General features: G+C 43.7%; 1 protein-coding gene across 1 annotated transcript; it reads right to left on the bottom strand.

The window, feature by feature from the left end:
- Window positions 1–5,009: 5,009 nt before the first annotated feature.
- Window positions 5,010–5,589, bottom strand: LOC124649218 (auxin-responsive protein SAUR32-like). Its single transcript, XM_047188873.1, has one exon. The coding sequence runs from the start codon at window positions 5,451–5,453 to the stop codon at window positions 5,100–5,102; it is 354 nt and encodes a 117-aa protein (XP_047044829.1). The 5' UTR covers window positions 5,454–5,589; the 3' UTR covers window positions 5,010–5,099.
- Window positions 5,590–25,788: the final 20,199 nt, after the last annotated feature.

Raw genomic sequence — 25,788 nt, 5'->3', positions numbered from 1 at the left:
CCTGCACCTAAATTTTCAGATAGAGCAGCAAGCTAAGATACAAACATCTTTCTTCTTAGCATCACTTGGTGTCCGTGCTAAGTACACCCATACACTACTAAAGTTTGGTCAAGACAGGAATGAAACTAATTATCATCGCAAGAGTTCTTTCAGGTGAGGAAGAACAACTTCCACATGCTGTTGTAGCTAGCTGTTTCTCCAGTATTTGTTCAGTCACTAGGTTTGGTTCTTTATGTTCGGTTCTGAGGAAAATTTCAATGAAGACCAACTGTTGTTTGTGCAAAGAAAAAATGCACTGTCACAATTGCATGCCTTTAAGATGCCTCCATCTCAGAGCATTTGACCTTATTTTGTCAGAAAAATAAGTATCAGAAAAATACATACATCGAAGAACAACTTGAATATAATTTTATTTTTATGATCTATTAGCTAGCAACAGTAACACAAGTGCAAAACAGTAGAGCCAGTGAGACTCCATTAAAGGAATTTATTTTCAATGATCTCGCATTATTACTCTTTGTTTCTCGTGTCATACTTAGTATGTTGCATATATATAATCTATCAATTTTCTACGTTTTATTTTTTTTGTGCATAGAGATGCCGACGTATGTCGTGTATAAGGGTAGGGTTCTCGGAGTGTACGACGATTGGGAAGATTGTCGGAGACAGATGCACCGTTTCAGCAGCTACAACTACAAAGGGTACCACAGTAGGGCCAAAGTGGAACGAAGATACACACGCTATCTAGCGGGAAAGATGAGAGAGATGAGGAGGAAACGGATGAAGACCATCGTCAGCGTGATGATGCTCATCGTGACCATGATCATCCTCTATGTGCTCGTCGTTTAGGTCAGTAGCTAGATTGCGAGGTGTATGACACTTACGACTATGTCGAGAGTTCTAACTTTGTCACTTCTAGAACTATATATCTACTTTGTTCGGTGATGCAACATTGTATATGAATCATGATTTCAAAACAAGACTTGGCTATTTGTGTATTGATACCGAAACGAGACTTGGCTATATGTGTTTTTCATATTGCATGTGTACTAAATCTGTATAAATGTCAACTGTACTAGACCGTATAAATACACAATATAATAAGTAGGAAAGCAGGAAAAAAAAGAAAATTGAAATAATACTGTCGGCGCACCTATACCACTACTGCCGGCGAATAGGCATGTGGCACTGCTCCCCCGCACTATCGCCGGCGCACAGAGCTAGGGCGCCGGTGGTACAACTTACTACCGGCGCACCTGGATTGGTGCACCAGAAGTAACACATGTATCGCTGGAGCAGTGGCTGGTGCGCCGGTAGTACATGGATACCACCGGCATGTTTGCACCGGCGAGCGCTGGTGCATCGGCAGTAAGGGTATCCCTAGTATTGTATTATGGAAACTGAAAATTTCAAGTAAAATTAAAATCTTTATATGGACGGCGGCACTGGTATTTTGCCTCTGAGATGTCTCCTTGCAAATCGACATATTGACACATCAAGCGAGTGTCATATTTGTGCACAAGGGTCGGAAGACATCCATCACCTTTTGTTCCAATGCCCATCGGCACATGAAATGTGGACCAGCTTAGGGATCGTGGATATAACCGAGGAAGATTGCTAGTGTGATCGGGCGGGATCCTCTGTGCTACAGATACTTCTCAGACGGGTCGAGAATCACATGCCACAGCTGAATACCGTTGGGTTCAAAGAAGTTTTATCACTAACCTGTTGTATCTCTGTTGGATGAGAAGACGGCATACAAATAATGAAGTGGTGCCTCCTCTTTTTCTTTGTAGTGCAGCCGGTTGCTGGCTATAAGGCCAGCTATAGTCAGCTTATAGCTAACTTGTATAATAGTTGGCTTTAAGGATTGATAACTTTATGTGTAAAAGGTCCACCACACATACTCACAAAGTGCCTAGGAGCACGTGCAAAAGCTGGCTCTTGCATGAGAGCCCATCTCTCTTCTCTCTCCACTTCTTTCTAATCCACCTAAGCAAAACAACACTATTTTAATTCTTATAGCCTGCTGAGTCAGTCTTATTGTACTTGCTCTATCCTAACAATGGAAGCCAATGCAGCGAAAATTTCAAAACACATTGCAAGTTCTACAGCAACGTGGAAAAGACATGAAAACGCGTCAGCTTAAGGTAAAGATTGACGCTTCTTTTTATGCAGATACCTGCTCTAGGGCTGTTGGCGCAATTCTTAGGGAATATAAAGGATAATTCGTAACTTTTACCGCATGTAGCTAGAGCAGATATGGCTGAAGCTTTGGCCATGAAGGAAGGGCCCTTACAAAAAAACTCTAGAATATGCTCAACAAGGTGGAGAAGAGAATATATAAAGGATGCACGTCAATTTCAGTTGTGACGTTTAATCTATGCCATTTTTGCCTATTTTTAATTTCGTGCAAGATACACAGAACTTTCCCATTTAAAATAAAAGATAGAGATACATCCTATTTATTTCTCAGCATTCCTTGATCCCTTGGAGAATTAAACGTCATGCGCGCATGATAAATTGATAATCCACATCCACAACTTTTTTTTCACAGTTTCCATGGTAATTTCAAGTCAAAGGCTGGCTGGGCTTATACCCATTTTAACGCTGATTCAGCTCGACCTTAATAATATGCTAATCCTGCACACAAACAACTCGGAGAAATTTAATTAACAAGCCACTTATTTCTGCAGAGAGCAGCGAATCAAAGCATATGGACAAAGGAGAAATGATGACTTGATATAAAGCTAACAATTACTAGTATTCTGTCTTTACACTTGACATCACAATTTTTCATCATCATCAATAACATCGAAATCTTCCTCCGACTGGAAACAACCGTAACAGACCAAACGGGAGATCCGGGGAAACAAACCAGCACGGAAGAATGCACTGGACTAAGGGCATCTCCAGCGTGACGCAAATGGTCGTTGAGCGACCGTTTTCGTCCGCCGTGACCGGAAATGCGTCTGGGCCCTGCTCCAGCGGGGCGACGCAAAGTGACCGGCCCGTCCGCGGAGACGCAAACCTGGCCCAAATATGCGCCAGGTTTGCGTCTCCGCGGACGCTTGGCGGACGCGCCGAGCGTCCTCCATTTCTTACCCGGTCCCGCAAGTCAGCGAGAGCAAAATCGACCGCTTCGACCTGATTTCTTTTTTCACCCTCGTTGGTGCCCTAGTGCGACGCCCCCGCCCCAATCCCCGCCGTCCGCTGCAGCGCCGCAGTACTCGCCGCCGGCACCGTTGTCACCGCGCGGGAGAGCAGGATCGTACTCGGGGTTGGCTCCGGCGCGAACCTGCCGGCTGTTTTCGGGCGAAACGTTGCCGGTTGCGCCGCCCTTCCGCGCCGCCCACGACCTGTTCGACCTATTGCGCCGGTAGGTTCCTTCTCGTTTTTTCGGCGCGATTTGTGCGCGGCCATTGATCAACAGTTCGTATCGACGCAGATGGACGCGTGGCATATGGTGGAGAAGTTCCGCGCGGAGATCGTTGACTCCTCTTCGGACGACGAGTCCGATCAGTCGGCGCACACATTGGCAACTACTGCGGCCTCCATGATCCACGAGTTCACCTCAAACCCGGGGCCGCAGCACCGGGGCTCGTGAAGGGCGCTCGAAAAACCTGCCGCGCAACGAGTGGCAGGGCAGGCCCGCCTCCACAAGGACTACTTCCACCTCACCAATCCGATCTTTCCGGAAAAATTGTTCCGGCGCCGATACAGGATGTCAAGGGACCTGTTCTTGGTCATTCTACGGGGCGTCAGGAACTACAACCCCTACTTCCAATGCAGGCCCGATGCAACAGGTGCGCTAGGCTTCACCTCATACCAAAAATGCTCTGCGGCTATTCGCATGCTCTCATATGGAATGGCTGCTGATATATTCGATGAGTATCTTCGAATGGGTGAGAGCACCTGCCTTGAGTCCATGTACAGGTTTTGCCGAGCCGTGATTGCCGTGTTCGGAGAGTATTACTGTAGGGAGCCAACTGTTGAGGATACAAGGCGCCTCCTATCTATCAACGAGTCTAGAGGCTTCCCAGGAATGATTGGCAGCATAGATTGCATGCACTGGGAGTGGAAAAACTATCCATTTGGATGGCAGGGTCAGTACAGCGGGCATGAGGAGGGACGGACTGTCATTCTTGAAGCTGTCATATCTCAAGATTTATGGATTTGGCATTCATTCTTTGGCATGGCCGGTTCCAACAATGATATCAATATGTTGCACCGATCACCGGTTTTCGAAAGGCTCATGCAAGGCAAAGCTCCCCGGGTGAGCTATGAGATCAATGGAAATGCATATGACAAGTCATATTATCTTGCTGATGGCATCTACCCTGACTGGGCCACATTGGTGAAGACTGTCCGTAATCGAAACTCCGAGAAGACGAGGAGGTTTGCCAAGATGCAAGAGGCTTGCAGGAAAGATGTGGAGCGTGGATTTGGTGTGCTCCAAGCTCGGTGGGCAATTGTCCGTCACCCGGCAAGAACATGGTCGCTGAAGACCATGCATGAGGTGATGACATGCTGCGTGATCATGCACAACATGATCGTTGAGAACGAGCGTCCTGATGGCCGCAATGAGAACCAGTGGGAATTCCAAGGTGAGTTGGTTGCGCCAATTCCTGGAGCTTCTACTTGGGAGGACTATCTACATATGAATGTAGAAGTCACAAACGATACCGTCTCCAAACAGCTGCAGACGGATCTGATTGAGCATCAATGGACCATGGCTGGCCATGAAGATCATGCCTAGAGGACTAGTATCTTATTTTCATGTAGAATTTTCAAAATTTAAATGTAATAACTATAACTTCGTTGAAATCCTATTTGTTGTTTCAAAACTTCATATTTGATGCAAACGCGGAAATGCGTCGCGCCGCTGGAGCCACCCCAGGGTGCAAACGGACGCGCGGACAAAAACGGTCTGTCTCGCGTCCGCCGCGCGACTCAAACGGACATTTCGGACGTCCGAAATGCGTCGCGCCGCTGGAGATGCCCTAACCAACGAATTGACCGTAAACAACAAAGATCAAGAATTGGAACCATCGAGCGCCTCAATCTGTGGTTGGGTCTGTCCCATCGAGGAAAGTTCACTAGTCGCGAAAGCAGCCGACGAAGCGCGGCAGGTGTATGTGGCTGTGGTTGTGGCTGCCGGTGACGGTGGCGCCGCAGTTGTCGAGATCGACGAGGTGTTGGTGGTGGTGCTCGCCGAGGTCGCGGTCGATGACGCTCTCGACCTGGACGAAGCGGTCGACGCGGCAGGGGATGGCGATGGCGCCCGGGTGCCGGAAGCCGTACTCGCGCTCCGCCTCATCGAGGAGCGCCGCGAAGAGCGGGTGGCTGAGGTGGCCCAGCGGGACCGCGAAGCGGCGCTGCTCCTCGCCGTCGGCGCCCACGGGCACCGTCACGCACCCCTTGGGCGCCACCATCTCTGCTCTGTGCGGCATCGGAAGGAAAAGCGAGGACGAGACGGAGCTCTCTCTTGGATGCGGTGAAAGGAGAAGATCGATGGGCCGGAGAGGGAGCTAGCTAGGGGAGTTGTGAGGGTTAGGAAGAGAAGGGCCAAGGGTCGGAGCTGGAGATGGCGAGTGATACGTCTCCGACGTATCGATAATTTCTTATGTTCTATGCCATATTATTGATGATACCTACATGTTTTATGCACACTTTATGTCATATTCGTGCATTTTCTGGAACTAACCTATTAACAAGATGTCGAAGTGCCAGTTCTGTTTTCTGCTGTTTTTGGTTTCAGAAATCCTAGTAACGAAATATTCTCGGAATTGGACGAAACGAAGACCCAGGGGCCTATTTCGCCACGAACCTTCCAGAAGACCGAAGAGCATACGAAGTGGGGCCACGAGGTGGCGACACCACAAGGCGGCGCGGCCAAGGGGGCCGCGCCGCCCTATGGTGTGGGCCCCTCGTCAGGCCCCCGACTCTGCCCTTCCGCCTACTTAAAGCCTCCGTCGCGAAACCCCTGATGCGAAAAACCATGATACGGAAAACCTTACTGAGACGCCGCCGCCGCCGATCCCATCTCGGGGGATTCTGGAGATCTCCTCCGGCACCCTGCCGGAGAGGGGATTCATCTCCCGGAGGACTCTACACCGCCATGGTCGCCTCCGGAGTGATGAGTGAGTAGTTCACCCCTGGACTATGGGTCCATAGCAGTAGCTAGATGGTTGTCTTCTCCTCATTGTGCTTCATTGTTGGATCTTGTGAGCTGCCTAACATGATCAAGATCATCTATCCGTAATACTCTATGTTGTGTTTGTCGGGATCCGATGGATAGAGAATACCATGTTATGTTAATTATCAAGTTATTACATATGTGTTGTTTATGATCTTGCATGCTCTCCGTTACTAGTAGAGGCTCTGGCCAAGTTTTTGCTTTTAACTCCAAGAGGGAGTATTTATGCTCGATAGTGGGTTCATGCCCGCATTGACACCGGGACGATGTGATGAAAGTTCTAAGGTTGTGTTGTGTCTGTTGCCACTAGGGATAAAACATTGGCGCTATGTCCGAGGATGTAGTTGTTGATTACATTACGCACCATACTTAATGCAATTGTCTGTTGCTTTGCAACTTAATACTCGGAAGGGGTTCGGACGATAACCTCGAAGGTGGACTTTTTAGGCATAGATGCAGTTGGATGGCGGTCTATGTACTTTGTCGTAATGCCCAATTAAATCTCACTATACTTATCATGCCATGTATGTGCATTGTTATGCCCTCTCAATTTGTCAATTGCCCGACTGTAATTTGTTCACCCAACATGCTTTTATCTTATGGGAGAGACACCTCTAGTGAACTGTGGACCCCGGTCCATTCTTTTAATACTCGAAATACAAATCTGCTGCAATACTTGTTTTACTCGTTTTCTCTCGCAAACAATCATCTTCCACACAATTCGGTTAATCCTTTGTTACAGCAAGCCGGTGAGATTGACAACCTCACTGTTTCGTTGGGGCAAAGTACTTTGGTTGTGTTGTGCAGGTTCCACGTTGGCGCCGGAATCTCTGGTGTTGCGCCGCACTACATCCCGCCGCCATCAACCGTCAACGTACTTCTTGACTCCTACTGGTTCGATTAAACCTTGGTTTCTTACTGAGGGAAACTTGCCGCTGTGCGCATCACACTTTCCTCTTGGGGTTCCCAACGGACGTGTCAACTACACGCATCAAGCAAATTTCTGGCGCCGTTGCCGGGGAGATCAAGACACGCTGCAAGGGGAGTCTCCACTTCTCAATCTCTTTAATTTGTTTTTGTCTTGCTTTATTTTATTTACTACTTTGTTTGCTGCACTTATATCAAAACACAAAAAAATTAGTTGCTAGTTTTACTTTATTTACTGTCTTGTTTGCCATATCAAAAACACAAAAAAATTAGTTAGTTGTATTTACTTTATCTAGTTTGCTTTATTTACTACTGCTAAAATGGCCAACCCTGAAAATACTAAGTTGTGTGACTTCACTAGCACAAATAATAATGATTTCTTATGCACACCTATTGCTCCACCTGCTACTACAACGAGAATTCTTTGAAATTAAACCTGCTTTACTTAATCTTGTCATGAGAGAGCAATTTTCTGGTGTTAGTTCTGATGATGCTACTGCCCATCTCAATAATTTTGTTGAACTATGTGAAATGCAAAAATATAAAGATGTAGATGGTGACATTATAAAATTAAAATTGTTCCCTTTCTCATTAAGAGGAAGAGCTAAAGATTGGTTGCTATCTCTGCCTAAGAATAGTATTGATTCATGGACTAAATGCAAGGATGCTTTTATTGGTAGATATTATCCCCCTGCTAAAATTATATCTTTGAGGAGTAGCATAATGAATTTTAAACAATTGGATAATGAACATGTTGCTCAAGCTTGGGAAAGAATGAAATTTCTGGTTAAAAATTGCCCAACCCATGGACTGACTACTTGGATGATCATCCAAACCTTCTATGCAGGACTAAATTTTTCTTCGCGGAATTTATTGGATTCAGCTGCTGGAGGTACCTTTATGTCCATCACTCTTGGTGAAGCAACAAAGCTCCTTGATAATATGATGGTTAATTACTCTGAATGGCACACGGAAAGAGCTCCACAAGGTAAGAAGGTAAATTCTGTTGAAGAATCCTCTTCCTTGAATGATAAGGTTGATGCTATTATGTCTATGCTTGCGAATGATAGGACTAATGTTGATCCTAATAATGTTCCATTAGCTTCATTGGTTGCCCAAGAAGAACATGTTGATGTAAACTTCATTAAAAATAATAATTTCAACAACAATGCTTATCGGAACAATTATAGTAATAACTATAGGCCATATCCTTATAATAATGGTAACGGTTATGCTAATTCTTATGGGAATTCTTACAACAATAATAGGAATACACCCCCTGGACTTGAGGCCATGCTTAAAGAATTTATTAGTACACAAACTGCCTTTAACAAATCTGTTGAGGAAAAGCTCAATAAAATTGATATTCTTGTTTCTAGAGTTGATAGTCTTGCCTCCGATGTTGATCTTTTGAAATCGAAAGTTATGCCTAATAGGGATATTGAAAATAAAATTGTTACTACAGCAAATGCCATCCAAGTTAGAATTAATGAGAATATAAGATTAATGGCTGAACTCGCGTGCTAGGTGGGATAGAGAAGAAAATGAAAAACTAGCTAAAAAGGAAAATGTAGCTAAAGTTTGGACTATTACCACCACTAGCAATGCTAATGATTCACATGTTGCTGCACCTCCTACTATCAATGGTAAAATAATTGGTGTTGGTAATGTTTCTACTCCTAGTGCAAAGCGCGCAAAATTACCTGAAACTGCTAAAACTGCTGAAACTGCTTGTGATAAAACTGCTGAAATTTTTTCCAACCTTGGGGATGATAATCCCATTGCTTTAGATTGTAATGATTTAGATTTTGATGATTGCCACATCTCTGAAGTTATAAAGTTCTTGCAAAAACTTGCTAAGAGTCCCAATGCTAGCGCTGTAAACTTGGCTTTCACAAAACATATTACAAATGCTCTCATAAAAGCTAGAGAAGAGAAACTAAAACTTGAAACTTCTATTCCTAGAAAGCTAGAGGATGGTTGGGAGCCCATCATTAAAATGAGAGTCAAAGATTTTGATTGTAATGCTTTATGTGATCTTGGTGCAAGTATTTCTGTTATGCCTAAGAAAGTCTATGATATGCTTGACTTGCCACCATTGAAGAATTGTTATTTGGATGTTAATCTCGCTGATAATGCTAAAAAGAAACCTTTGGGGAAAGTTGATAATGTTCATATTATGGTTAACAATAACCTTGTCCCCGTTGATTTTGTTGTCTTGGATATTGAATGCAATGCATCTTGCCCTATTATATTGGGAAGACCTTTTCTTCGAACCGTTGGTGCTACTATTGATATGAAGGAAGGTAATATTAAATATCAATTTCCTCTCAAGAAAGGTATGGAACACTTCCCTAGAAAGAGAATGAAGGTACCTTATGATTCTATTATTAGAACAAATTATGATGTTGATGCTTCATCTCTTGATGTTACTTGAGATACACTTTCTGCGCCTAGCTGAAAGGTGTTAAAGAAAAGCGCTTATGGGAGACAACCCATGTTTTTTTACTCCAGTATTTTTGTTTTATATTTGTGTCTTGGAAGTTGTTTACTACTGTAGCAACCTCTCCTTATCTTAGTTTTGAGTTTTGTTGTGCCAAGTAAAGTCTTTGATAGTAAAGTAAGTACTAGATTTGGATTACTGCGCAGTTCCAGATTTCTTTGCTGTCACGAATCTGGGTCTACCTCCCTGTAGGAAGCTCAGAAAATTAAGCCATTTTACGTGCATGATCCCCAGATATGTACGCAACTTTCATTCAATTTGAGCATTTTCATTTGAGCAAGTCTGGTGGCCTAATAAAATCCATCTTTACGGACTGTTCTGTTTTGACAGATTCTGCCTTTTATTTTGCATTGCCTCTTTTGCTATGTTGGATGAATTTCTTTGATCCATTAATGTCCAGTAGCTTTATGCAATGTCCAGAAGTGTTAAGAATGATTGTTTCACCTCTGAACATGTGAATTTTTACTATGCACTAACCCTCTAATGAGTTGTTTCGAGTTTGGTGTGGAGGAAGTTTCAAGGATCAAGAGAGGAGTATGATGCAATATGATCAAGGAGTATGATGCAATATGATCAAGGAGAGTGAAAGCTCTAAGCTTGGGGATGCCCCGGTGGTTCACCCCTGCATATTATAAGAAGACTCAAGCGTCTAAGCTTGGGGATGCCCAAGGCATCCCCTTCTTCATCGACAACATTATCAGGTTCCTCCCCTGAAACTATATTTTTATTCCGTCACATCTTATGTACTTTGCTTGTAGCGTCAGTTTGTTTTGTTTTTTGTTTTGTTTGAATAAAATGGATCCTAGCATTCACTTTATGGGAGAGAGACACGCTCCGCTGTAGCATATGGACAAATATGTCCTTAGGCTCTACTCATAGTATTCATGGCGAAGTTTCTTCTTCGTTAAATTGTTATATGGTTGGAATTGGAAAATACTACATGTAGTAATTCTAAAATGTCTTGGGTAATTTGATACTTGGCAATTGTTGTGCTCATGTTTAAGCTCTTGCATCATATACTTTGCACCCATTAATGAAGAAATACTTAGAGCTTGCTAATTTGGATTGCATATTTGGTTTCTCTAGAGTCTAGATAACATCTAGTATTGAGTTTTGAACAACAAGGAAGACGGTATGGAGTCTTATAATGTTTACAATATGTCTTTTATGTGAGTTTTGCTGTACCGTTCATCCTTGTGTTTGTTTCAAATAACCTTGCTATCCTAAACCTTGTATCGAGAGGGAATACTTCTCATGCATCCAAAATCCTTGAGCCAACCACTATGCCATTTGTGTCCACCATACCTACCTACTACATGGTATTTATCCGCCATTCCAAAGTAAATTGCTTGAGTGCTACCTTTAAAATTCCATCATTCACCTTTGCAATATATAGCTCATGGGAACAATAGCTTAAAAACTATTGTGGTATTGAATATGTACTTATGCACTTTATCTCTTATTAAGTTGCTTGTTGTGCGATAACCATGTTTCTGGGGACGCCATCAACTATTCTTTGTTGAATATCATGTGAGTTGCTATGCATGTCCGTCTTGTCTCGAAGTAAGAGAGATCTACCACCTTTATGGTTGGAGCATGCATATTGTTAGAGAAGAGCATTGGGCCGCTAACTAAAGCCATGATTCATGGTGGAAGTTTCAGTCTTGGACATATATCCTCAATCTCATATGAGAATAATAATTGTTTCCATATGCTTATGCATTAAAGAGGAGTCCATTATCTGTTGTCCATGTTGTCCCGGTATGGATGTCTAAGTTGAGAATAATCAAAAGCGAGAAATCCAAAATGCGAGCTTTCTCCTTAGACCTTTGTACAGGCGGCATGGAGGTACCCCATTGTGACACTTGGTTAAAACATGTGCATTGCAAAGATCCGGTGGTCCAAGTTAATTAGGACAAGGTGCGGGCACTATTAGTATACTATGCATGAGGCTTGCAACTTGTAAGATATAATGTACATAACTCATATGCTTTATTACTACCGTTGACAAAATTGTTTCATGTTTTCAAAATAAAAGCTCTAGCACAAATATAGCAATCGATGCTTTCCTCTTTGAAGGACCATTCTTTTTACTTTTATGTTGAGTCAGTTCACCTATCTCTCTCCACCTCAAGAAGCAAACACTTGTGTGAACTGTGCATTGATTCCTACATACTTGCATATTGTACTTGTTATATTACTCTATGTTGACAATTATCCATGAGATATACATGTTACAAGTTGAAAGCAACCGCTGAAACTTAATCTTCCTTTGTGTTGCTTCAATGCCTTTACTTTGATTTATTGCTTTATGAGTTAACTCTTATGCAAGACTTATTAATACTTGTCTTGAAGTACTATTCATGAAAAGTCTTTGCTTTATGATTCACTTGTTTACTCATGTCATTACCATTGTTTTGATCGCTGCATTCACTACATATATTTACAAATAGTATGATCAAGATGATGATGGCATATCACTTCAGAAATTATCTTTGTTATCGTTTTACCTGCTCGGGACGAGCAGAACTAAGCTTGGGGATGCTTGATACGTCTCCGACGTATCGATAATTTCTTATGTTCTATGCCATATTATTGATGATACCTACATGTTTTATGCACACTTTATGTCATATTCGTGCATTTTCTGGAACTAACCTATTAACAAGATGCCGAAGTGCCGTTTCTGTTTTCTACTGTTTTTGGTTTCAGAAATCCTAGTAACGAAATATTCTCGGAATTGGACGAAACGAAGACCCAGGGGCCTATTTCGCCACGAACCTTCCAGAAGACCGAAGAGCATATGAAGTGGGGCCACGAGGTGGCGACACCACAAGGCGGCGCGGCCAAGGGGGGCCCGCGCCGCCCTATGGTGTGGGCCCCTCGTCAGGCCCCCGACTCTTCCCTTCCGCCTACTTAAAGCCTCCGTCGCGAAACCCCTGATGCGAAAAACCACGATACGGAAAACCTTACTGAGACGCCGCCGCCGCCGATCCCATCTCGGGGGATTCTGGAGATCTCCTCCGGCACCCTGCCGGAGAGGGGATTCATCTCCCGGAGGACTCTACACCGCCATGGTCGCCTCCGGAGTGATGAGTGAGTAGTTCACCCTTGGACTATGGGTCCATAGCAGTAGCTAGATGGTTGTCTTCTCCTCATTGTGCTTCATTGTTGGATCTTGTGAGCTGCCTAACATGATCAAGATCATCTATCTCGTAATACTCTATGTTGTGTTTGTCGGGATCCGATGGATAGAGAATACCATGTTATGTTAATTATCAAGTTATTACATATGTGTTGTTTATGATCTTGCATGCTCTCCGTTACTAGTAGAGGCTCTGGCCAAGTTTTTGCTTTTAACTCCAAGAGGGAGTATTTATGCTCGATAGTGGGTTCATGCCCGCATTGACACTCGGGACAGATGATGGAAAGTTCTAAGGTTGTGTTGTGTTGTTGCCACTAGGGATAAAACATTGGCGCTATGTCCGAGGATGTAGTTGTTGATTACATTACGCACCATACTTAATGCAATTGTCCGTTGCTTTGCAACTTAATACCGGAAGGGGTTCGGACGATAACCTCGAAGGTGGACTTTTTAGGCATAGATGCAGTTGGATGGCGGTCTATGTACTTTGTCGTAATGCCCAATTAAATCTCACTATACTTATCATGCCATGTATGTGCATTGTTATGCCCTCTCTATTTGTCAATTGCCCGACCGTAATTTGTTCACCCAACATGCTTTTATCTTATGGGAGAGACACCTCTAGTGAACTGTGGACCCCGGTCCATTCTTTTAATACCGAAATACAAATCTGCTGCAATACTTGTTTTATCGTTTTCTCTCGCAAACAATCATCTTCCACACAATTCGGTTAATCCTTTGTTACAAGCAAGCCGGTGAGATTGACAACCTCACTTGTTTCGTTGGGGCAAAGTACTTTGGTTGTGTTGTGCAGGTTCCACGTTGGCGCCGGAATCTCCGGTGTTGCGCCGCACTACATCCCGCCGCCATCAACCTTCAACGTGCTTCTTGACTCCTACTGGTTCGATTAAACCTTGGTTTCTTACTGAGGGAAACTTGCCGCTGTGCGCATCACACCTTCCTCTTGGGGTTCCCAACGGACGTGTCAACTACACGCATCAGCGAGGTGGAAGACGGTGAGGGAGGAGTCGCGGAGGGAGGTGGGCACGTTGGACATGGTGCTTCTTCTTCTTTTCTTTCTTTCTTTCTTGTGATGACGATGCCGAGGGAGGGAGGAAGACGAGAAGGGTAGATTACGCGTTTTAGAGCATCTCCAGTCGCGTCCCCCAAACCGTCCCCCAAACCGCGCCGGATTGAGCGTTTGGGGGACGTGTTTCGTTCGTGCCGCCTTTGGGGGACGTCGCTCCCCAGTCGCGTCCCCCAAACAAAAATTCATAAATTTTAAAATTAACGAGATTCGATTAGATTCGTCCAAACTTACATAGATTCGAACGAAATTTGACTAAATTTAAACTAAACCTAATCTAGAACCACTTGCGGCGGCTGGAGGCGTCGTAGTACTGCTGGAAGTTGTACATCTCCTCGGTGACGACCTCCTGCTTGACGCGCTCCTCGACGGGCTCGTCGACGGGCTCGTCCTTCACCAAGCCGCTTGGTCCTGCCTCGCCGTCGTCGGTGAGGTCCACCAGCGGCTTGCCGGAGTTGCGGATGGACATGGCGATCGCCGCGTCCAGGTCGCCCCTCCAGACGTCCTTGTCGTTCATGGACGCCAAGAACGCCGCCCGCAGCCCTAGGCAGTCCTCGGGGTCGTCGCTGCTGGCGATGAGCCGCTGCTGCCGCTCGTACTCCGCCAGCAGCGCCGCCTGCGCCGCTTCCTCCGGCTCCTCCTTCACCTCCGGCTTCGGGATGAGCAGCGGGTGGTTGCACGCAATAACTCCGGCGCGGATGGCCACGCGGCCATGCACGACGAGACGCGTCCCTGCGTCGCCTGAGAAAATAGGGATGCCATTAATGTCGCTTGACCAAAGGTAGGCGACGGGGTTTTAGCCTTCCGTGCCGCTGATGGGTCAGCCCCGCCACTCCCCGCCTCGCTTTTCGTTGTGTCCGGCGTGCCCGGTGCGTCCCCTGTGGGATGGGGACGGGCTCGGGGCGCCGGACACCGTATGGGGGCGCGCCGGACAAAAATGGGCTTTGGGGGACGCGGCTGGAACGGTTTTTTTGTCCGGCGCGCCCCAAATCCCTTTGGGGGACGCTTTGGGGGACGCGACTGGAGATGCTCTTATAGCCGCTACCCGGTGCGAGGTTGGTGATGCACGACGCCTTGGCCGTTTCCCTCCCGTCTCCGTTAGGTCATCTCCAATGGCGCGACGACCGCGAGGTCGAAAAATATATTTGGGATCAGGCTCAACAGCTTAACGCATAGTGATCGAACTGTCTGTGCTAAGTATTCGCTCGCGTCTGGTGGACATTTCGTCGGGACCGCCTGGTAGCAACCTTGGCCCGATGTGTCTTCTCAGGGACGCTAGTACTGGCATCGCTTCAGCAGTCTACGCCATGTTAATGGTGATGCTTCGCCTGTCGAGCGGCTGCCGCCAACGATTGCCAACGAGTAATGACGATGCCACGCGTGTCGCGCCTCTCGGTTGCCTCCGGCGTATATAAAGAGGGGCGCGCGCATCTCATCTCCTTCCACACAAACCCTAGTCGCCGCACAACCTCCACCATAGCGCTGCGTCCACACAGCCCTCCGGCTTTGCCATGAGCAACATCAGACACGGCCAAGCTACGACGCCTCCACCTGCGACTCCACCTCCCCCGGCCGAGAGCTCCGACGAGGAGAACGACGAAAGAGCGGACAACATCATGGACGCGAAGTTCATGGCTGACGCGGAGCAGGAAGCAGAGGAGGAATGGGCGGTCGGAGTCGGCGACCGCATAGGACGCCTCCGGCGACTCCTCTGAATTCGAGTGGGATGACGGGCCTATCCCGGAAGAGAAGGCAACAGAGCAGAGGGGTTTAGTAGAGTTTTCGAGACGCTCAAGAAGGTCGATGATGCCGCCAACGAGGCGTTGCGGCAGTGGCTGCTAGAGGACACGGCGGCCCATCGAGCTCTGGCGACCGCACGGCGGCCGGAGAGGTGGGCGGCAAGAAGATGATGAGGAGGGAGAGAGGCAACGATAGGGCCGGGCAGTCGGGCGGCAAGTAGTCTAGGGCTTGTTCCTCATGTATTTCGTATGTATATATGCATTTTACTTGAATGAAAAAATTGTTGAAAAACAATATGGGTCCCGCTGGGAGCACACCCAGACGCAAACAGACGTGCGGTCAAAAATAACCTTTTTCGTGTTCATGGTCTGACACAAACGGACACGTGCAGCCATTTTAGATGTTCAATTTGCGTCGCCTCGTTGAAAATTTGTTACCCGAGCGAACAGACGAGCCGGGACTACCGCCCTCCGGTGGATTGGGTTGGGCTGCGGGCGGGTGCGCTGTTGCTTCTAGGAGAAGAATGGAAGGGAAATACTCCCTCCGCTTGAATTTAATGACGCGAGAGGTGGTACTTCACGCGAGAGGTAGACGTGAGTATGCGTCAATTAAATCTGACCTGAGGTACTACAAAAGGCTAAAAATTTAGCGAGATGAATCTTAAACTTTAAATCCTTATCATTTGTACAACTATTGAATCTGGGTTTAAATTGAATTGTAAAATGTTTAGCGTACTAAAAAAATAGACCTAGCCAGAAATACCAACGGGGACAAAGCTCCCAGTAGGGCAATATAGTGCACCCGACTTATCTTGATTTTTGGTGAATGCATTTAGATGCGCTTGTTATTTCTGAAAAATTTAAGTAGTCGTAAATCGAAAACCGTATGATAAAATTATGCTTGTTTTAGTAAACGCTGCGCAAAATCGATTATAAACCAAAAATATAGACTATTTATCTTCAAACATATACTCATGACTCATAATCTAGGTTCAATGTGAATAACACTTTACGTATATTTATTATTAATTGGATCTTAGTATATTTCCTCTTTGCTAAAATGTTCTGCGCATAAGAATTTTTTAAAGTCAAACGATGTGAAGTTTGACCAAATATGTAGAAAAAATAGCAACTTCCATAATAGGAAATCAATGCCATTAGATTTCTCACTATCTATATTTTCATATGGTATGCGTTTAGTATGGTAGATGCAGATATTCATACTCGTGGAATTGCAGAGCATGTCATACTTCCTCTGACTGCATCATCACCCCACTTAGATGACATTGGTTTTATCCATGGGGGCATCAACAATTGAAAGAACTTTCTCGCAACAAAGATAATCAAGATCAAGTTGTGCATCAAACGAGAGATAATCAAACATCTTAATGTTTGAATTACATTAATTTTTTAAAGAAGAGGTAAAGCTTTGCCATTGAGTTGGCACTATTGATATGTTTTTTAGGTTCTATTTATAATTAAGTATGCTTTTATTTTATTGTATTTAGTGATTGTGTTTAAACCATATACATCATTATTGTTTTAGAACTATTTTAGTATTTGCATTACTATTAAAGGTTTGCCCTTCCTCAGATTGTTTCCATTGAATACCAATCGACTTAATGACTAGATGGGCCCACATAGTAGATTCATCTCATATCCCAATCCATCTCTCTCCCATTAAAGAAAGAAAACAGTGGGTGGCATAAACAATTGACGTGTAGAGGGACATGGGTCGCCAGCCTTCTATGGTAAAGGCGAACGAGATTGGGAGGAGGAGGGGGCGAGCATGGCCAATGAGAGGTGAAGGAGCTGGGGCGTTGACCCGTCACTCACGGACGAAGCAGCAAGCGTTGCTGCTTCCTTTGTTCTGCCCGGCTCGCACAACCTCGAGAGATACAGTGGCCTCCCCGTCGAGCACCCATGATTGAGAGAGGGACGTGGACATGTCTATGCCGCCGCGCATCTGGCCATGGCTGACACATGGTGGCATCCATGTTCACGGAGAGGAGCATGGACGCCACCAAGGGAGGATGCGTCAGCCCGACCCCGCTCGTCCATGCCCAACGAGGAAGAAGAGGTGTGCGGCAACTTCAACCTTTCAGGCTCAATTCGCGCGTTAACGATGATGGCTAGGTGTCATTCATGCACCCGTGTTCGTGCTCCTCGATGTCTTCGCCACGTTGGGCTTCCGTGTGACCATGCACCTCAAGCTATTGCTGAATGGCGACGCGCCCGTGGGCTGAGTCTAGAGATAGAACAACCCGAGAGAGCTAGGGACCACACAATTGGAATAGATAATTATGTTTTTTTTTGTAATTTCTTTTGCCTATTTGGCGTTAGTCAACTTGGTCAAGCATCTCTAGTCTTCACTTTAACCAGGATTCAATAGTTCAAAGTAAAAAAAAGGCAGGATTTAAAATTCAAAGGTTTGCTCAGTATCTGCTAGTTTAGGGTTTAAAATAGACTTCTTCTAAGAGAGGTCAGGTTGGGTGTGCAAGCACAATATTTAGCTAGTGCAAAACTTAGAAGAAAAGGGAGGGACGATCTGAGTTCAGATTGAGGATGATAGTTAGTACGCATGGCGGTTAGAGGACCTGCGGCTTGGCTCGATCTTAGGATTCTCGAGTTTGATTTTGTTTTCCGGAGTCGCGGTTGACTTGGCTAAATGAGAAGGCGTAGGTTTGGGGCAAGTTCGTTGCGGTAAGGTGGAAAACGTAGGAAGGATATTCTGGCGAGTTTCGGCCGGATTCTTTGGCCGAGACGATGACGTATTCGATCGTTGAGATGTCTGCAAGTTGAAATATTCTATGCGCGCGTCACTACCGGATTCAAATAAATTTGCATATGAAAGTGAGCTAGTGACCGAACAAAGACCGATCCAGCGAATTCTCTACTATATCTTGCGCTATTATTGTTGGCTTCGGTCTTCCCTAGGTTTAAACAAGACGGTATGCATCTGCGCGTCCCGGGTCGTGCGCACAGTGACGATCGTTTCTTTTCAATTTCCTAACGCTGCTATAAAAAAAATGCTACTACTATACTATCTAGCTGGAAAAAAATGATAAATGATGGAATAACATTAATCTTTGCCACATAAAACTTTTGCTAAAATGAAAGAGAGACTAAAGAAAAGGAAAGATTATCTTCGCTTAGTGTCTTTGGCTGCCGAGCTCCATTGATCCCTACATTTAAAAAGTAACTGAATAAATGAAATACAAGCTTTTAAAAACAGTTATGAACATAAGAGCATCTCCGGTCGCGTCTCCCAAACCGCGCCCGATCAAGCGTTTGGGGACGTGTTTTGTTCGTGCCGCGATTGGGGGACGTCACTTCCCAGTCGCGTCCCCCCAAACGCCGTCCCCAAGCATTAAAAATAATTTAAATAGATAGAAGAAAACTCTTTACTAATATTCAAATCGGTTCAACATAAATAAATTACATATAAAACTTTGAAAAAACATAATTAATTACATATAAATTATTTTAAACTTCTTCTTCTTCGATGATGATGGCCCCGCCTCGTCGTCGTCATCACGGTGGCGCTTCCTGCTCGTCACCTCTTCCGAAGAGACGGTGTCGGCCGACGCGTCGGAGGAACTAGTGTCCTCCTCGTCGTCGCCGGTGCTCGCCGGCTGCGCCTTCGCCTTCGCTTTCGCGTCCGCCTCCGCCTTCACACGGGCCACCGCCGCCTCCTCTGACCCTTCCTCCTCCACGTCCTCCTCGATGCCCAGCCATTCCTCCACGCTGTCAACTGGCGGCGGGGAATCATCGCCGCTGCTGGGCGTCCGGGTATGTGGTGACCCGGCATACCACTGCATGGTGTAGTATGCAAGTCTGATATAACACCAATGAAATACCGTTCCACTAGTGTTATATCGCTCAGAGTGGTACAACAGAAACATATGCGGGTCCAAGGCATGTCTATAGAATTACAACATTGACTCTATTACATAAGATCATCACAGCCTCCTACTTTACAATAAGGTAAAGCTACAAATAAACTCCAGAAGAACGACTCGTAGTCTAGTCTTATCACGAACTCTATTTGTAGAGTATTTAACTAGCTATAGAGGCGAAGAATAGATTCTAGCTAAATAGGAGCTAGGTTTAGGAAGCTAGTTCCCTTCTATGGCTATACTAGGTTTTCTCCTTGTTGGACGTGATATCTGACTCCTCTGACAGGGTCCTGTCTCTTGAAGTAGTTGTTAACCCCTCGGCCTTCGAGTTGCACTGTAGATCCTCCTTCGATGCCTCCATATATAAGCAGGGGATTTAAGAGTGGGATGAGTACGAGCGTACTCAATAAGTTCATTATAGGAAAGAGGTGTTTAATGCACTAGCAACAACATTAGACCAGAAAATCTAATACCAATGCAGGTTTTCATAACCATTTCTTCAAAAGGTTGTTTTTTTTTTCAGAAGAACTATGTCCGTCAGCCTTCACCGGTTTACTATAACTTCATGGAGCTCCTTTCCGGCAGCGTTCGCAGTTCCATATCCCGGAACAGGGAGTGATAGGTCACGATTCATTACACTCTGCAGAGGTGTGTTGCTTTACCCATAAGAGATCTTAACCTTGGTGCCAACCGGGCAATTTCCCCGTCCACACTTCCTTTGGTGTGAGGCCCGGTATAAGGTCTAGCCAATCATGTTCCTCCGCTACCTCGCACACCCACCCTTTGTTGCATACCCCGACCCTGGGTCCTCGTCGGTCCCATTATTCCCACTTACGGGTGGACCCCGACCACGACAATTGTTTTGGGCTCTTACCATAAACTCCTTCGCCGGTAGTTGCAACCCATCATAGACCGCAATACCGTGGGGAACTTAAGGCTTCCCCAGCCTACCGCTTGTTCCTCGGGCGACAAGTGTCTACGGACAATAATGTCGTGGGGACTTAAGGTTTCCCCAGCCTACCGCTTGCCCTCGACAGATACAAGTGTCTACGGTAAAGCGCGTCTGTTGATGTACGAGAGGTGGAAACACTTTTGACTACTCCGTCCCACTCCAGATCTTATGGTTAACACGGTTATTACGGCACAAGAATCACTGGATGACATTTGTTGTTTAATCCTAGATGGATATAAACCCTTGCAATGGAACCTCCACCATATCAACACAATCCATGGTTCCATTGCCCACCACTTAGTCATATTCATAGTTATGAAAATAGTGGTTTTGCTTTTTATGCAATAGTGATAAACATAGTACTTTGCAAGTAATTTGGTAAAAATACTCAAATGACATGAGCAAGTGATGAACTTGCCTTTCTTGACTGCAAGATTATGCAGGCAAGGTCTTCGATACGCAATAACTCCAAATTCTGAAATAGCATCATCGTCCGGTAAGGACGATGTTTAAAAGATTGGCAAGGATGCAATAATGCATAAGTATGAGATGCAATCGCTCTAAGCGTGATCTAACCCCGATGATTTAGGATCAGTGAGTTGTAATGATTGGTTCAGGGTGTGTTGCACTTTTAGAGTGATTCACAAATAAGGTTCTTATTAAGGATTGGTTGCTTGATATCATAAACAGGTGTTGTAATATATCATAATAATAATACTAATAGCACACAACAATAACATTTGGTATAACACTAACATGTAATGAATAGTGGTTGGTTTTAGCACTATATGGCATGGTTAATGAATAATTATCATATACTTCTAAAGAATAACTTTTGAAGAACATGTTCTTTAATAAAGAACAAGTATGATAATTAGGGTTGGTGGGGTTCTATGGCTTTCCATGGTTCTAATTGTTTTTCTGGAGTAAGTAGTAGATGGATCACATCCTCGTTGGATTCATCAGTTACTAGGGCTTGTATTGTTGAATTAAGCCTACTCATCTTAATTACCAATAGTTGCTATCAAGGTGGTATACCTTATTGGTGATAATTGGCTAGGGTTTATAGATCCTGTTAGGTAGGGTGGATGATGATTCCTTATTTTCTTCAAAAGAATAACTTTTGAAGAACATACTTCTTAAGTAATAAGAAGTATTACAATTAAGGTTGTGGTTGCCTAAGGTTTACCTTTGGATTCACTAAGTAAAGAATGTTTGGTTCCTAAATAGGATGGTTCATAAATATCTCACACTAGTAGGGTTTAGTGGAGTATGGAATGTAAGGTAATCATCAATCATGGTTACTATTAAAATTCATCCCAATATTGTGATGCTAATCATGGATAGTTAAGGGTGGTGGTCTTGGGAATAGGAATTAGGGTTTTACACTTGGTTGATCCTACTAGATCAACAAGTTTGATTTAGATGAGAACATAGCATAGCAATTAACTAGTGATAGGGTTTTTACATTTTATGTGGTCATGGCAATTATTTAGTTGCTATTATAGTTCTATGTTTGAAAGGAAAGTATCATGATCACATGTTCTAACTTAGGGTTTAGGTTAGAGGCAGGTTAAGGTTCTCATGTAATAATAGAGCTAGGTTTCTAAATGAATTTAGGGTTTTAGGATTACACATGAAATGATGAGTTCCTAGTTTTCTACCATATGGAACTAGGGTTGCATAATTACTATTTAGTTCATAAGTTAATAATTTCATTAATAAAGTTGAAGTTATTAATAACTTCAAAATAAAATAATATTCAATTTGGCTTTTCATTATTTTTAAATAATTTACTAATTATGGTTTAAATCCTTCTAATAAGGATTTAACAAAATAACAAATAAAGAAAATTAATTTTTCATGTTTTCTTTATTTGTTTACTGGTTTTTATTTAGTTTAGAAACTACTCTTAATTATTGAATTTTAATTGAGTTTAGAATTAAAATTAAAGGCTTAATTAACAAGTATTAAATAATTAAATTTTTATTAAAAATAAAAATTTCATTTTATATTTTTATTGGATAGAGTTTACTTTTATAAGAATTTTGATATCTTATTTTTATTTTTCTGAGCTTTTATGAATTTTCTAGATTTATTAAAAGTTGCAGAGATTATTGAATTTGAATTTAAAAGTTAAAAGCTAAAGCTACCCGGACAGAACATCCACACAGTCCATGACTGGTGGGCCGTGTCCACGCTGGCGGCCACGTGGTGCCGACGTGGCAACCATGTGCCTCTCCGACGGGCAGTGGTGGTCGCCGCCGGCGATTGCGGGTTCCCGCAGGGGCGTGCGCATGCTCATTGGAAGGAGGACGCCGAGGCGAACCTCGTGGTGGTGGCGCCACCACCGAATGGTCGCCGGAGCTTGGCCGGCGAGGCCGAGCGGCAGAGCTCACGGGCCAGCGACGCGGTGGCGCTACAGCAAGCAATCAGACGAGCTAGGCATGCTAGGAGGTTGAGTGTCTCACCAGGAGCAAGATGAGCTTGGCGGCGAGGCCTCTGGTGGTCTATGTCACCGGAATTCATGGCACCGGTGTCGGGGAAGATGAGGTCGACGACGGCGCTACGGGTCGATTGGGGTCGATTCTTCTTGCAGCGAGAGCAAGTCGGCCACGGCGGTGCTGATGGTGGTCACGGCTGGGCTTGGGGAGGCTCTGAACGGCGGCGAGGGAGATGGCCGGGGCGAGCTAGGGTTTCGTCTGGGGAGAATTTTGGAGCAGGGGAGGAAGAATCCGAAGCTCCAGGTCGTCGTTGGGCTTTTATATGGCGCCAAGATGCGCCTCGTCATGCCTCCGGTCGAGGAGGTGCCGCCAGCGACGAGGAGAAGGGATGCACGGCTTCGTGCTGTCCTCCATGCGAGGAAGAGGATGAGGACGATCTCCTGGCATGGATATTTCCTTGAAGGGGTACGTTGGGCTGGGCTGGGCTGCACTGCAGGCTGCTGCTGGGCTGCCGAGGTGGGCTACTGCGGCCAGGTAAGCCTTTTTCTCTCTTTCTTTTTCTCCTCTATTTTCTGTTTTGTATTTGCTCATTTAAATTCATATTTGAATTCTGTTATTTTTGCAGGTTTCTTAATTATGTAAATTCCATTAGAATTTAGTGCAATGATTATTACCCCACTATTCTATTTGAACAAGTATTTTATATTGGATTATATATTTCCTACTTTTGGATTTATTCAAAATATCAAATAGGCTTGAATTTATATTCTCATTTTAATTTCATGTTTTTCTTGTGAATCAATCTGGTTTGAATTGTTGGAGTTGAGTATTTCTACTCCAAGGATTTTAGAAGTTATCATTAGGGTTGGATCTATTAATTGAGAATTTGGTCACTTGCATATGATTTTATGTGAGCCTATTTGTTAGGGTCTTATAATTATTATTATAATCCTATTTCAATGTTATCACTATTCTTATCTTTGAAAATATCTAAAGTAGATATTGTTTCCAGAATGGTTTGGTCTTATTTACAAGGTTAAGTGGTTGATCACCACACATAGGTTTAAGTAAAGGGTTTAACACCAGGTGCTTCTTATGTTCAATAATTGAAGCATAAGATTTAATTAGAGTGCAACACTAGGGTTCTATTTATATTTACCTATTGACACATGAGTTGAAACTCAACTGTTGCCTAGGTTTTCATTGTGATCACCTAAGTGATATACAAACTAGGGTTGAGGTATAATTCTAGATTGTAGGAATGAGATGGCACCATAATGTATTTTGTAGGGTTTAGTCTCCCCTAACCAAGATAAGATGGTTACTTGCTTAATATTTCATGTCCTTCTCTAATTACTAAGGATTTGAGAATTGGTTTCATCTTCTACCAATTAACTTCTATTATTATCCTCAATTAATCATTAAAGTAACTACAGTGGTTATAATTCTTTTATAGTTAACTTTGGTCATATGGATTGATGGTTTCTCACCATATAAAGTATAGGGTTTGTCTCTAAAGGTTTTCTTGTGGTTCTTAAGTGAAGAATAGGTGGAATGTAAATGTGGTAGGGTTTTACTTATGATCACCAAGTGATTCACAAGTTAAGGTTGGAATCTAAGCCTAGGGTTTCTTACTAGTTACCTCCCTATGATTTCATGTGGTGAATGATATCTACTTATCTTATTAAGATTTATCTTATCCTTACATACCTCAAGAGCATGATCATGGATTAGGCATGATCAACTTGTTCTTAATATCTCTACCTCAAGTTCTTAGGGTTTATGATCATCACTCAATTTATAATGAGCAAGGTTTGGCTTCCTAAGGTATCTCTCATTAAATAGGTTTCTCACTTCCATGATCAAGCATTGTCTTGATCAACTAGGGTATAGTACTTCTAATTTACCTTCTTGAATGGAACTACTATGGTTGCCTCTAAAGTTTATATCCCAGGAGAATGCCTGAGATATTATGTTAGGGTTCTACTTAATCAATGATGATATGATCATCTGGTTATACAGATAGTTCTCTTCCCCAAGTCCAAGTGTTGCCTCATTAACTTGAGGGTAACACCATAACTTGAGCTCTCTCTCATAGGAATAGTTATTCTAGGGTTTATGGTGTATTCACAATATTTCAATAGGTATTTAGTCTAGAACTCCACTTGGCTACCTTGGTTGGATTAATGTCTTCCTTACCTTATCAATTCATGGATATGGTATTATTCCATGTGATATTAGGTTATCTCACCATTCCAAGGGAAATGGTTTACAACCTAATACTTTAGTTCAAAGATTGTCCTTTATTTATTACTAGGTAAAGCTAGAATTGATATGAATGGTCTCTCTCATTTGGGAAGGACTACAATGCTAACCTAAGGTTAGGCTCCATAGAGAATGATATGATCATCCATTTCTATGTTTAACATAAATGGTTTCTCACTCTAGGGAATGTTATTGAATAATATCCTAGGATTCTCTTAAAGATGATGATTTGATTACATGGATGCATATCCAAGGTTTATCTTAAGGTTTGTCATTGCTTCTCTAATAAATTATATATAACTCTCACCTCTCTAGGTTTGATGTTTAATAATTTGGGACAGAGGAGAATATATACTTCTAGAGTTGATCTCCTTGTCATGTTTCCAAGAATGAAGTATAGTGAATACCATGAGGTTCATGGTAGGATCAAGGTTTAGTTTAAGACATGGAAAAGATAAGTCAAGAATAGTTTCTCCATTTTATTGTTACTTGATTTGCAATTGAATTGGTGTTCATATGTTATGACAAGGGTTACCATATTATAATCTTTTATAAGATCAAGCAATTGATCATTGAGTAAAGTGTTGTTGTGTTGATTATTAGTTCCATTTGATCTAACCCCTTAGAT

Source organism: Lolium rigidum, chromosome 4 (assembly GCF_022539505.1).
Source record: "Lolium rigidum isolate FL_2022 chromosome 4, APGP_CSIRO_Lrig_0.1, whole genome shotgun sequence".
Lineage (NCBI taxonomy): Eukaryota > Viridiplantae > Streptophyta > Magnoliopsida > Poales > Poaceae > Lolium > Lolium rigidum.
This window is presented reverse-complemented; position numbering and strand designations above follow the sequence as displayed.

What these genes read in the sequence shown, in the direction of transcription:
- LOC124649218 (XM_047188873.1), bottom strand. Translation starts at nt 5,453, where the DNA reads ATGCCGCACAGAGCAGAGATGGTGGCGCCCAAGGGGTGCGTGACGGTG.